Source organism: Haliotis rubra, unplaced genomic scaffold (genome assembly GCF_003918875.1).
Source record: "Haliotis rubra isolate DU_JTF1 unplaced genomic scaffold, ASM391887v1 Scf20, whole genome shotgun sequence".
Classification (NCBI taxonomy): Eukaryota; Metazoa; Mollusca; class Gastropoda; order Lepetellida; family Haliotidae; genus Haliotis; species Haliotis rubra.
In genome coordinates, this window is record NW_025766003.1 from 1,934,838 (window position 1) to 1,948,837 (window position 14,000).

The following is a 14,000-nucleotide window of genomic DNA, read 5'->3' on the forward strand; positions in this document are numbered from 1 at the left end:
CTCGACTTCTCTGCCAACCCATTGCATGCAGCTCTGTTCTAATTGTCTCCTTACAGACAGCCACAGTTCCTCTATCAGGGATGCCTGTTCTACTTGAAATCACTTTAGCTGATCTGATGTCCTTGTTATATAATACTCTAAAATCAACTTCCTCTTCTCTAAATCATCCATACTGAGGATCACTGAAAATGTCGTCTGCTAGCAAGTAAACAAAGGGGGATAACTCTTCACAAACTAATGAAAAGGATAAACGGAGTTGTCTCTCATGAATGAAACCAGGCACTTTATAGCTGGTCAAGCTTGTTTAAACTACAAATCCAATTAAACATATTCCTAAAATTCTCAATAATTTCTGGTCATACTATATAAGTACCTGGTATGACCACCATTATTGTTTATCACATAAGTACACCGTCTTCCCATGGACATGAACAAACGTCGAATGAAAGCAAGGGGAATGTTCTCATTCAACACTGCATTCTCTAACTGCCGCCGATTTTGTGGAGGAACTGGTCTTTGACGAAGGCGTCGGTCCAATTCGTCCCAGAGATGTTCCACTGGATTCAAATCAGGACTAAGAGGTGGCGAAACCATTGTCTGGATGTGGTGATTGGCCAGGAATTGTCCTGTGATAATGGCCGAGTGGGCGCGGGCATTATCGTGTTGGAACTGCAACTGTGGTCTGGGTCTAAAAAACGGGACGACAACAGGCCTTAAGACTTCGTCAATGTAGCGTCGTGCAGTTACGCCCCTTCCACGACCTTGGACGTTGTTTTGGAAGATTACAGGTGGTACATGCCTTCCCAAGCTTATTCCACCCCACATCATAAGGGATGCCCCAAACCCAGCGGTCGCTTTCCAGAACAGATGGGTCTCTGAAACGATCATTTCGTCGACGCCATACTCTCACTCTCCCATCTGCAACGTGGACACAAAAACAACTCTCGTCTCAGAAAACAACGTTCTGCCACTGTGCATATCTCCAATGGCCTGTCTGCAGTTCAAGGTCCTTGCCAGCTGACGTTGTAAATGACCCGTATTGGCCGTGGTGACTTTTTGGTTACTGCTTGCTTGCTCTGGCCAACATCGGTATTTATGCCACAATCATACTCGTGCATTTGAACCAAAGTCCCACAACTAAGTTTTTCACGTCTTCAAAAAATGCACGATACGTACGAGGTTTTCGGACAGCTGCGTTGTTATCCGGACCATGTTGCGTTTTGGCGATTGTTATCTGCTTGGGTTCAAACCTGTACCAGAGTTTTTCTTTTTGTACAATTTCTTTAAGAGTGATAACTTTCTTTTGCCTGGTAGTTTATATTCTGACGTAGTTCGAGGACCTTTCAGGAGTTTTATTTGTTTCCCAAATTGAAATGGACAGAAAATAGTATTTCAACCTGTCATTTTGCCTTTAGTTAATCCATAATCCAGACGGTTATTTCTGATTTGACCGCTGAGGAAAAAGGGAGACGCTATCCACATGTTTGTTTACCATGTATTGAAAAACTATTACCCACTTGACGTTTCATATTTGCATCCCTATCTGCATATGGCCTTATTTTATCCATTAGCATAAACGTATGCATCATATATGATAAAACACTTTACCCTACACTATAGAAACCTTTGTACTTAACGGTTCAACAGTTCAAAGTTCTCCCCACGTATTCTTGGCATCACTGTTCGATCATTGCTGTCATCCAATTCACATCAATTTCCGATCAGTGAAATACTTTTTTAGACTTGTGGAAATTGAAAATTGGGTACTATTCCTTCGGAAGATATATGACCCACACCACTGACATAGAAGCCATGTAATAATAAACTAAGACATATCCACTACTGAAAATGTGTTCGCATCCTTTGAAATAATATATATTTGTGATTTCTGTTGAACTGATGTTAGACGGGTGCCTGTGCTGTCCAATATTAAGAACCCGTGAAGGTCCGGGTTAGAATATTGAACTTTAGTAACCCATGCTTGTCGTAAAAGGCGACTAACGGGATCAGGTGGTCAGGCTCGGTGACGTGGTTCACACATGTCATCGGTTCCCAAATGGGCAGATCGATGCTCATGCTGTTGATCACTGGATTGTCTGGTCCAGACTCGATTATTTACAGACCGCCGCCATATAGCTGGAATATTGCTGAGTGCGGCGTAAAACTAAACTCACTCACTCCAATATTAAGATGCACGGTAAAACTGTTGATCTTTTCATGACATTATTATATTTTATATTGTTTTTTTATTTGTTTTTATATGGTGAAAGATAGCTATCTGATGGACAGTTAATAAAAATGCTTTTACTTCGTGAACATGGTTAAAATATACTTACACATTCAGGTGAATGGGGAAATTTACATATTAGAAGGACCGTCCATTTCGCTGTAACTTCAACTTTTATGCAGTAGTGTTTAACCAGTTTAACCATTTCTCATGTTTGAAATTATACAAAAACGTAAACGGTTTCAATAGTGATATTTGTGTTAAAAAAGGAATGTCGGAAATAGAAAAAAACTGGGTTTTTTTCACATTTAGATCCACAATGTATGTAGTTAATATGTGAAAGTGTGAGATGTCTGTTAAACTAAGTTCGGCCTAACTACAGTCTCGGAGGTAGGGAGATAGGAAACGTAAAAAAAGGACTATACTGAGGAGAGATTAGTGCAGAAATGAGCAGTGTCCAAGTTGACCTATTTCGAACAGCCCTTGGCTTTATTCAAATTAGTTTGCGATGATATTGTATTACAAAGGACACTTTTTAAATGCCCATTTTGAAATTAGACTTAGCTTCATTAGAAACCATAGCTGACGTACAAAAAAAAATTGTACTTGTGAAACTCTTAAGGATGTAGCTACCATGGAGTCTCACTACCACTATATAAACAAACAGACATGGGGGGTCGTCTCAAAAGCAAAACCAGGTCGGGTGTCGCAGACGATGGTTGGGGTCGGGCTTGGGGATAGAGATATCAGCTAAGATAAAATAATCCTTTAGGGGAATTATACTGGGGAAGTGACAATTTACAAATAATATCCAGTCCTGTTGATCTTCGGGTGGCAATGCTACCTATATATTTTGAGACATTTCATACGATAGCTGATTTAAGCCTTTCTATGGGTATCATACTGTTTTACATATCTCAACATAAACTTTATGAAAAATCAATATTTGAGATATATTCAACACACAAGAAAAAACGCATAAATATCTTTGAGATAACCCCTTGTGAATGTAGGCAGTACGTGAAGTCCATGCTCGGTGTGTCGACGATCCGTTGTCATACCTGGCCGAGCGACCTAATTGTCATCTATAGTCTGATCTATTGTTTTAAGCAGCTATTCGCAGTTTTTCTAAGTTTTGACCGATTTTACGAGTAAAGATGCTTTTCTAGATATCCTATTACGGATCCCACTGAACATCCAGTTAGGCCGATGTGGGTTATTTCGACATATGCTAATTGCAATTGTGTAAATCTTGGGGATACAGAGTAACAGCCTAAAAACATTTTTTTCTTCTGTTTTCGACAGTTTTGTAGAATGGTTTGGTTCCTTCTTTACATGTCCTCCTCATTCAAAGCAAACTCGGACCACATACGCTGTTACAGCTGGATTAGTTGAACGCATAGCCGTGTTATGTCCCTCATGCGTAAACCTCACAGTCGTCTTTTAATATCTAGGTGTGTGTGTGTGTGCGTGTGCGTGTGCGTGTGTGTGTGTGTGTGTGTGTGTGTGTGTGTGTGTGTGTGTGTGTGTGTGTGTGTGTTCATATCCATTTGCTATATATGTGTGTCTTTCAAGTATAAGACTGTAAGTTGTTCACTCACAGATTCCATACAGCTGTACATGAAGAAAACATGTGGCACAGTACTTTTAACTGTCAACGACATCTAAGTGGAGAATTTACTGTTTCTACGCCTTTAACTACACCTCGGAAAACACTTATCATGTCCTATTTTAGAACTGCACCATTAGTTATAGTTACACCACCGGATAGGGAAATGAATAATTTCTATCTCTGCGTAATTCCTTTATCCGAGATAGATCGAGTTTTGCGAGAAGGACATTCTTGCAAAAAGGTCACTTTTCTCATGAAAATATAAATATTCCTGAGGAACGAAAACTGAAGCCGATTAAAGCAAATGTGGATGTGTGATACACACAAACGACTACCGTATATTACGTTTTCCTTCTAGTGATAATAGTAGCGTGTGCCACATGACCATACCACATGATTTGTTTAGTGATATATCAGAATTCTAAAGTGTCCTGCTTATATAGGTCGTGCTGAGTTGTGTTGTAGACGTCCAATGTCCAGAATAACGAGGTTGAACAAGTCCATTTGACTGAGTCTTAAATGACATCTATTCCCAATTTATTCAGTTTGCGAAATGAAACGAGATCCCGGACGGTGTTTGGCGTATATGCCTCGGATCTACTTCAACCCTGACAGCAAAAAGTGTGAGAGCTTCATCTACGGCGGCTGCGGAGGCAACGCCAACAACTTCAACAGCATCGCCGAGTGTGAGAAAACGTGTCCTCCGGGTAAGATATACTTAAGTTTCCTCCTCATTTGCATTTTATCAATCTTGTAAATCCAGTAGCCCCTACTTTTTTTGAATGGTATATTTCTACCTCATTTTTTATGCGACCTGAAACAAGAAAAATGCACGTTGAAGGTTCTCGGGATCTTAATACGAAACAAATGGGGCAGCATTAGTGGAAAATCAGTTAAAGGAAATTGGTTATTTTATGGTTATTTAACGATATCAGATCAACGGTGTACCTAAATCATAAGTAAACTGCTTGGCCATAATCCCATGTGTTGATTTTTTTTCCAATCCGAATTGAAATTCTTAATTCTGTTTGCATAATGAATCTTCGGATGACATGATAGGGGAAGACGAAGGCTCAGTGACTTTAGAACTTGTGAATTTGTCATCAGGTATAAACTAACATTCACCATTATCGACGCTCACACTACCGAATTTACGTTTGTTTGTTCGGAATCCAACTAAAAGAAGGCAACGGGAGTGAAATGGAAACTAATGTTTGAATTGTGTCAGATGTGTCACTATAAAATGGGAAATTCTATATAGACCATGTAACAGTTTTGCTCATATCATAGCAACCATATAACGTTTCGGTTACTGAGGTTTTGCTATATATCGCTCTAAGGTTGTGTTTGAAAAGATTATGGTCGTGAAATCTTCGGGTTCGAAGATCCCGACTGCGTTGTTTAGATGGAATGGTGTTGAGTGGCATATGAGTAGGGTCTAGGATTTGATAAAACAGCATTTAAATCTCAGTTTAACTTTTTTATTATACATTTTTTATCTCAAGGATACCCTAAGCCAGGTAATGCCAGTAGTTGGCGGGGCAGGATAACTAGATATATTCTATTCATTTCGTTAAACATTTTTATATAATACTGTAGTTTATCACTGACGTTTTATATTGATCTTTCAAAATGTATTACAAAACTCGACACAACTAGTTTCGTAGATTTCATCAAAATCTCACTTTATATTTGGTCATTTCGTAGACATATTTTGATATTCGACTGATTTCCCAAACCTAATTTTCCCAAGATTCGAATCCAGTTTATCATTTCTGACAAAGTTACCGTAGCTTGTGCACCAGAATTTTTTTTGAAAGACTAGTCTAGTGATGAAAGCGTTCGCTCGTCACGCCGAAGACCCGGGTTCGATTCCCCACATGGGTACAATGTGTGAAGCCTATTTCTGGTGTCCCCCGCCGTGATATTGCTGGAATATTGCTAAAAGCGGCGTAAATACCAACTCATGCACTCACTCAATAGAAAGGGTAATTCATACAGACTCAGTACTAAAGTTTATATTCGAGTAGACCAATTAAAAGGATTATGTCCTTATTATACAAAGCAAACACTGTGTTATGCTAGTCACTTGATCCTAAAGAACTGGGGATTATCTAATTAGAGGAGTTGTGACTAAAGTTTGTGCTAATTAGGACTGATCTATTATTACCGTAGGGGTGAGCCTTCTCCACCCTCACTCAAGTGTCTGACAACTGGGGTACCACCTATGAAAATTGTTGCTCATCAGCGTGATAGCTGGTTATTCCAAACGCCATCAAGGAGGTACCTGACAGTTCAGTGCGTAACTGTATATCACACACCTGTTACAGTGAATGCATGCCTGTTTCAGGTTCTGTCTGCCATTTGAAGCCGAAGACGGGGCCGTGCAAGGCGCTGTTCCACCGCTTCCACTACAACGCCGACACAAAGAAGTGCGAGACGTTCATCTACGGTGGCTGCGGCGGCAATGGCAACAATTTCCGCAACATCGCCGACTGCGAGAAAACGTGCAGTGGCTTTTGAAAGATGATGACAGTGTCCCACTGACCAAGAGCAGTAAAATCTATCAAATCTTGTCTCTACTGCATTAAAAAAATATACACGTCCATATGTATTTGTAAAATACATGAAGTTTAATATTTATAGTCAGACTCGATTATTTACAGACCGCGGCCATACAGCTGGAATATTGCTGAGTACGATGTTAAACAACAAACCAACCAACCAAGGACCAAGAGAAAAATATCCAGTATTTTAACAAAATCAGACAAAATCGAAAAAACAAGTTCTTTTTCGTTACTTCAATTATTTACTCGTTGTTTCAATTATTTTCTCTAAAATTCAAGGTTTTTTTTTAAAGTTAATCGTTTGTGTAAAAAATAAAACAATTGAAATAAGGAGAAAATAATCGAAGTGACGAGAAAAAACTCGAAAAGGCGACAAAATAATTGAAATATCGAAAAGGTAGAAAAGCAATGAGAAATATATCGGGAAAATAATGGATATTACGAAAATGTGATCGAAATAATGAATAACCAGTTGAAATTATGCTACCAATGTGACGTTATTAAGCTTTCGTGATATTCTTGTGTGTCTTGTTAAACGGGCGGTGGGGTAGCCTTGTTGTTAAAGCGTTCGCTCGTCACGACGAAGGCCCGGCTTCGATTCCCCACATGGGCACAATGTGTGAAGCCCATTTCTGGTGTCCCCCGCCATGATATTGCTGGAATGGTGCTAAAAGCGGCGTAAAACCAAACTCACTCACTCACTCTTGTTAAACATTTAGGTGGAAACTCACATTGATCCAGGTCGTCGATCTTTTACTGACAGTGAAACTCATAAGCACGAAGGTGGAAATGTGTACAGAGAATATGATCATAACCCGCGTGAATTTGGGATTCTTACTAACGAAGAAATGTTATCAATGTTTGTTTTTCTCGTGTTCAACGCCACACTCAGCAATATTCCAGCTATATGGCGGCAGTCTGTAAATACGAGTCAAGTCTGGACCAGACAATACAGTGATAAACATCTTTAGCATCGATCTTACCATGGGTTGTTGAAGACCAATAATTATTCTAACCCGTATCTTCGCGGGTATGTTAACAATTACACAAGACTATCTATTCACAAATGTGAGTCTTGTGGACAATGAGATCAGGATGCCTTAAGCAGTTTTCAAAACCATCGTTGTTGGGATGATTCATTCCGATGTTACGGGTTAGAATTGATCTTCAGTAACCCATGCTTGTCGTAAGAGGCGACTAACAGGATCGGGTGGTCAGGCTCATTGACTGGGTTGACACATGTCATCATATCCCAGTTGCGTAGATCGATGCTCATGCTGTTGATCACGGGATTGTCTGGCCCAGACTCGATTATTTACAGACCGCCGCCATATACCTGGAACATTGCTGAGTGCGGCATAAAACTAAACTCACTGACTCTAATGTTCAGCTTCAAAGACTTCGCGGCTTCAGAGGCATCAAATAGAGGATGAGAAGTTGTAAAACTTTACCTTTAGGGTAAGGACGGTAACTCTCTCCTCACACACAAGGAGGATCACAAACGACAACCACTTTCAAATTTATTGCATAAAGGTTAAATGGACGCAAACTTCACAGTCCCTATGATAAAGTGTGAGACATTGTTTGAAATCCCTTTGGGCAGATTCTCGGTCAATACACATAGGCGGATCCAGAGGGGGGTGGGGGGGGGTGGGGTGTTTGCAGGGGTGCGCACCCCCCTTTTTGTCCTGAAAGTTTATTAAATGACCCATGAAAAATGAAAACGGGTGAAAGTGAAGTGTGTACCCCCGCCTTTCTCAAAAAGCTGTATCCGCCCCTGCTACATTACTAGATTAAGTCGCGTTTATGTACGCCTGGTTGAATGATATCAAGGCTCAATAGCCATGTGTGAAAATAGAAGCGTCATAAAAGGACGTGAATCCGATTTAAATATACTTAGTTCCAAAAGAAACGCGACATGTCTATTTGGAATAAGAACTGTTATCCCACATACATGCTTCTTGCCTCTATATGCTTTGCACAAAACGCACCAAAGAAAGAAAAAAGGCAACAGCAACGACAGTGGATTTAAGACCTGATGAAATTTTTATTATGTCCAACCTGAAGAGTCTGCATTAGACACGTTTAGAAGCTTAAGCTGATATTCGATGATGTTACAGTACAACCAGAAATTATTGAGAATTTAAAGATTGTAATTTTTTTATTTTTTTCACTCATTACTCACGTATTAAATGTGAATATTAGCAGAACATAACTCCGGATTCAAAGACAGGTGAACAGTTAGTATTTTGTCAAGTCACCATGGGCAGCAATGCAGGCTTCAATGCGGCGGGGCATACTACTGATCAAAGAAGTTAGAAAGTCGTGGTCCATGCTGTCCCAATATCGGTCCACGTCTTCTTTCATTTCAGCAATATATTTCAGATTTTTCTTATTGACGCTTTCCTGCATAAGTCCCCAAACATTTTCTATTGGATTTAGGTCAGGGCTATAGCTTGGCCAATCTAATAATGTCATATTTTGAGTCCGAAACCAGGCCTGTGAATGCTTTGAACGAAGTTTTGAGTCGTTGTCCTGCTGGAAAATCCAAACATTTCTATAGAACACGTGAGCAGATGGAAGTAAGTGTACCGCTCACTGTTCATATTCCCTTCAAATACACAGAGGGGCGTTGCCCCTAACACAGATATGCCACCCTACACGTTAAATTTCGGACTGTACTTTGAACGCTGATACACAGGTTTTTCAGTTTGTTTGGTCCAGAATTTCAGTGTATTAGGAAACAGCCACACAAAACATTTCATCTGAGAAAATCACATTGTCCCAGTTAAAATTCCTAGCTGTAAGCACCAGTTCAACCTTCGCTCCTTTTGTTCAGGTTTCATGATCGGTGATGGAATTCCTCGACTTCTCTGCCAACCCATTGCATGCAGCTCTGTTCTAATTGTCTCCTTACAGACAGCCACAGTTCCTCTATCAGGGATGCCTGTTCTACTTGAAATCACTGTAGCTGATCTGATGTCCTTGTTATATAATACTCTAAAATCAACTTCCTCTTCTCTAAATCATCCATACTGAGGATCACTGAAAATGTCGTCTGCTAGCAAGTAAACAAAGGGGGATAACTCTTCACAAACTAATGAAAAAGGATAAACGGAGTTGTCTCTCATGAATGAAACCAGGCACTTTATAGCTGGTCAAGCTTGTTTAAACTACAAATCCAATTAAACATATTCCTAAAATTCTCAATAATTTCTGGTCATACTATATAAGTACCTGGTATGACCACCATTATTGTTTATCACATAAGTACACCGTCTTCCCATGGACATGAACAAACGTCGAATGAAAGCAAGGGGAATGTTCTCATTCAACACTGCATTCTCTAACTGCCGCCGATTTTGTGGAGGAACTGGTCTTTGACGAAGGCGTCGGTCCAATTCGTCCCAGAGATGTTCCACTGGATTCAAATCAGGACTAAGAGGTGGCGAAACCATTGTCTGGATGTGGTGATTGGCCAGGAATTGTCCTGTGATAATGGCCGAGTGGGCGCGGGCATTATCGTGTTGGAACTGCAACTGTGGTCTGGGTCTAAAAAACGAGACGACAACAGGCCTTAAGACTTCGTCAATGTAGCGTCGTGCAGTTACGCCCCTTCCACGACCTTGGACGTTGTTTTGGAAGATTACAGGTGGCACATGCCTTCCCAAGCTTATTCCACCCCACATCATAAGGGATGCCCCAAACCCAGCGGTCGCTTTCCAGAACAGATGGGTCTCTGAAACGATCATTTCGTCGACGCCATACTCTCACTCTCCCATCTGCAACGTGGACACAAAAACAACTCTCGTCTCAGAAAACAACGTTCTGCCACTGTGCATATCTCCAATGCTGATGTTGGCGAGCCCATACTAAGCGCAGACGATGGTGCCGTGGCGTCAAAATCGGTCCAACGTAGGCTCTCCTACAGTGTAGCTGGTGTGCTCTCAAACGTCGACGCACTGCGTTTCCTGAAATTGGTCTGTTGTGAATCCCAATTGTCTGACGGGCAGTAACAGTAGCTGGAAGAAAACGGTTGCAAAGATGTGACGTTACGATGTAACGGTCTTGCCTGTGCGACGTCACTCGTGGCCTGCCATCTCTAGGTCGATCTCTCACCGAATTCATTTGATTTTGGCGTTCAATCAGTCGGTAAATTGTCGTCCGATGTACTCCCATATGTCGTGCAACGTTGACAACACTGGAACCAGCATCAATCATCCCAAGAGCACGTAGACGTGCTTCATTGCTCAGACGTGGCATATTGTTCTCTGAACCATTCCGAAAACGAACACAACAGAAACTGCCTTCGCATCTTTTAAAGGGATCTTTCTCTCGTTTTTCTTGAAGAAAGCGTCGTATCATTAAATTCACGTGCACAACGCGTCAGGTCATGCGTTTATGTGATGCGTTTCTGTTGTTTTTCCCCATAAAAATGTTCAATAATTAGATTCAGTTGTCACGTCTAATCTCACGTGAAAAGTCTTGTTTCAGAAGTATAATTTCGAAAATTGGTTTAAAATAACATTTAACATGCACATTCGTTATGATTGTAAAGTAGATAAGACAATTATGGAAATTTCAAAAACAAACATGAATGTCGCGTTTCTATTGGAACTAAGTATATATTCTGTTCATTTAGTTAAACATTATTCAAATATCATTTCCAGAATTTATTACCAAATTCAACACAACTAGTTTCATAGATTTCATCAAAATCTCACGCTTTATTTGGTCATTCCGTAGACAACATTTGATGCTAAACTGATTTCCCAAGAGCGATGGGGTAGCCTAGTGGTTAAAGCGTTTGAATTGTGAGGACGGGAAGTACCCTCATTTGTCGCCAGGAGCGTGCATGCATGTGAAATGTTATGAAAATATCATATTTATGTGTTTTGTAGTGTTTTAGACAAGTTTTAGATTTCAGTTTTAACGCTGAATGGACGAACAGACCGTAGAAAGCCATATGTATGAATTTCTCTTAACGTGCTTCTTGACATTTTCTGTGTTACGTCTTCATACTGAACATATTCAAAGAAGTCATGGTTGCAATATGTCGACACACATCAAGTGATCTGTTGAACAGTGGCGGATCCAAGGGGTGGGGGTTGGTTCAGGGGGTTCGACCCCCCACCCCTTTGAAAATGACCTAAGACCACATTGAAAATTTTTTTTTGCGTTGGCGGAGCAAAGGGGGGTTCAGGGTTTTTTAACACCCTGTCAACAACCCCCTTTCAAAATTCCTGTATCCGCCCATGCTTTTGAATAAAAGCATCGTGATACTTCCGACTCTCACAATCAGGTTATGCGCTTCTCTGAATAAAAGGTAAGAAAAATAACTACTCCAAACCAAATTAACGTTTCCTAAACTATGCAAACAATCTTGACAGAGAGCATGTGCATATGAATTATTGCTGCTCAGGATTACGTACCTTGGGCGAGCTAGACGCTTATGACTGTTCCAATTCCGGTTCGCCTTGATTGGGACTAGCCTTGAAAGTTGTGAGCTTTGTGTGAAGGTAATAAGGAAGAAGCATATGTTCGACCTGATTGGGTTGAGATATCAGACCTATTTCAGGTGTCTCTGCACATGATACCTTAACTTGTCATAGCTGTTCTACACACCTGCCGCCATGTTCAAGTGCCTTCTCTGTCTGCTGTTTGTTGGACTCCTGGCTGCCCCAAGTTGGCAACAGTCCATGGATCAAAGTAAGACACCCTAGACATCAAATAGTATCAGGACAACACACTGAGGTTTCCATGTAGGCTGTTTATACGCATTTCTTCTTGTACATATGTCACAAATATAAGTGCTATCTCTACACACTTGTTAGACTACCCTCCCAGGATCTCCCAGGATTGTCGTATTTTCGGAAAGCTTCAAGAAATGACATTAGAAATAGATCATTCTCGACAAATGGGTGACTTTGTGTAAGGATGATAACTAGAACAGAACATTAATCTCATCTGAAGAAATGGACATTTTCTTCACTAAAACTGACACACGGACCAATTCATTCTGACCTACTGATTGCTTTATCTCGCTAAGATAAGAGCGAATGAGTTTTCTACCCTGTTAATTGCTGCTTGAAGTAGCTCCCCGGGGGGCACACCAAGTGCAGTTTCCCTATATAACCTACCTAACATGATCGATTAACATTCGTAATCAACAAAGAATGAACATAAGGGCATTCATGACTCACAATGGTTAATAAGAAATATCGAGACTAAATAAGTATGCTTATAAACTTAACATAGTATCCTGTACTGTCACGAACTCAGTGAAAATCGTATTTCTCTTACATGGGATACAGCAAATCCTAATCCGCTATTGCTCAAGTCGTATGCACAAGATTATTTAGGACGAATAAATAAATATATATAATTGTATTTTGCGCATATGCAATTTCAATAAAATCAGTTAAATACGAATTTTTTCGTAAGACTGTACTAAAAACAGATTTCGTAACACCATTGCTCGGATCATCAGCGTCATAACTGATTATTCAAACGCCATCAAGGAGGTACCTGACAGTTTACTGTTTAACTATAAATCACACCTGTTTCAGTGAATACAATGTTGTTGCAGCCTGCCATTTGAAGCCGGAGACGGGGCCGTGCAAGGCGCTGTTCCACCGCTTCAACTACAACGCCGACACAAAGAAGTGCGAGACGTTCATCTACGGTGGCTGCGGCGGCAATAGCAACAATTTCCTCAACATCGCCGACTGCGAGCAGGCGTGCAATGGCTTTTGAAAGATGTTGACAGTGTCCCACTGACCAAGAGCAGTAAAATCTACCAAAACTTGTCGCTACTTCATTAAAAATATATGAATATTTATCTATAAACTCCATGAAGTTATCAATGTTTGCTTGTTGGCCTGGTGTTTAACGCCGCACAAAGCAATATTCAAGCTATATTGCGGCAGTCTGTAAATAATCGAGTCTGGACCAGACAATCCAGTGATCAACAGCATGAGCATCGATCTACGCAGTTGGGATATGATGACGTGTCAACCAAGTCAGCGAGCCTGACCACCCGATCCTGCTAGTCGCCGCTTAGGACAAGCATGGGTTACTGAAGATCAATATTCTAACCCGGACCTTCACGGGTCAGGAAACATTGAAAGGCAGTGTTTCTATAAGATTCGTTCTGATACTATTGTATCAATTATGATAATTTAGGAAAACAACACAATTTATTACACCCAGCCAATGATGAGTTTTACCATTCCAATGTAACATTTCAAACAGTTCCGGGGCGGTGGGGTAGTCTAGTGGTTAAAGCGTTGGCTCGTCACGCCCAAGACCCGGGTTCGAATCCCCACACGGGTACAACGTGTGAAGCCCATTTCTGGTGTTCCCCCGTGATGTTGCTGGAATATTGCTAAAAGCGGTGTAAAGCCAAACTCGGTCAGTCAGTCAAATAGTTCCATCTGTGTCAAAGGACAAAGAAGCAAAAGCAGTTGTGAGTGTTAGTGTCATAAACAAAATGTCATGGAATGTGTAAGAGCTGAATTTCTTTACTTTTCGTAAATTGGCTTTAGGATAATATCATTATTCTGTTTTTATAATTATTTCATAATTATTTTTG

General features: G+C 40.6%; 2 protein-coding genes across 2 annotated transcripts in view; both read left to right on the top strand.

The window, feature by feature from the left end:
• Positions 1-13,247, top strand: part of LOC124275518 (papilin-like) — a 76,040-nt gene extending 62,793 nt beyond the window's left edge. Inside the window, exons 25-27 of the mRNA XM_046711097.1 lie at positions 4,385-4,546; positions 6,190-6,346; positions 12,976-13,247. Of these exons, the coding sequence (XP_046567053.1) occupies positions 4,385-4,546; positions 6,190-6,346; positions 12,976-13,162 (506 nt within the window). The 3' untranslated portion in view covers positions 13,163-13,247. The remainder of the gene's footprint in view (positions 1-4,384; positions 4,547-6,189; positions 6,347-12,975) is intronic.
• On the top strand, positions 4,353-6,445 carry LOC124275575 (kappaPI-actitoxin-Ael3a-like). The gene is made up of 2 exons (XM_046711165.1): positions 4,353-4,546; positions 6,190-6,445. Exons 1-2 carry the CDS (start codon positions 4,393-4,395, stop codon positions 6,360-6,362), a joined length of 327 nt encoding a protein of 108 aa, XP_046567121.1. The 5' UTR covers positions 4,353-4,392; the 3' UTR covers positions 6,363-6,445.
• Positions 13,248-14,000: the final 753 nt, after the last annotated feature.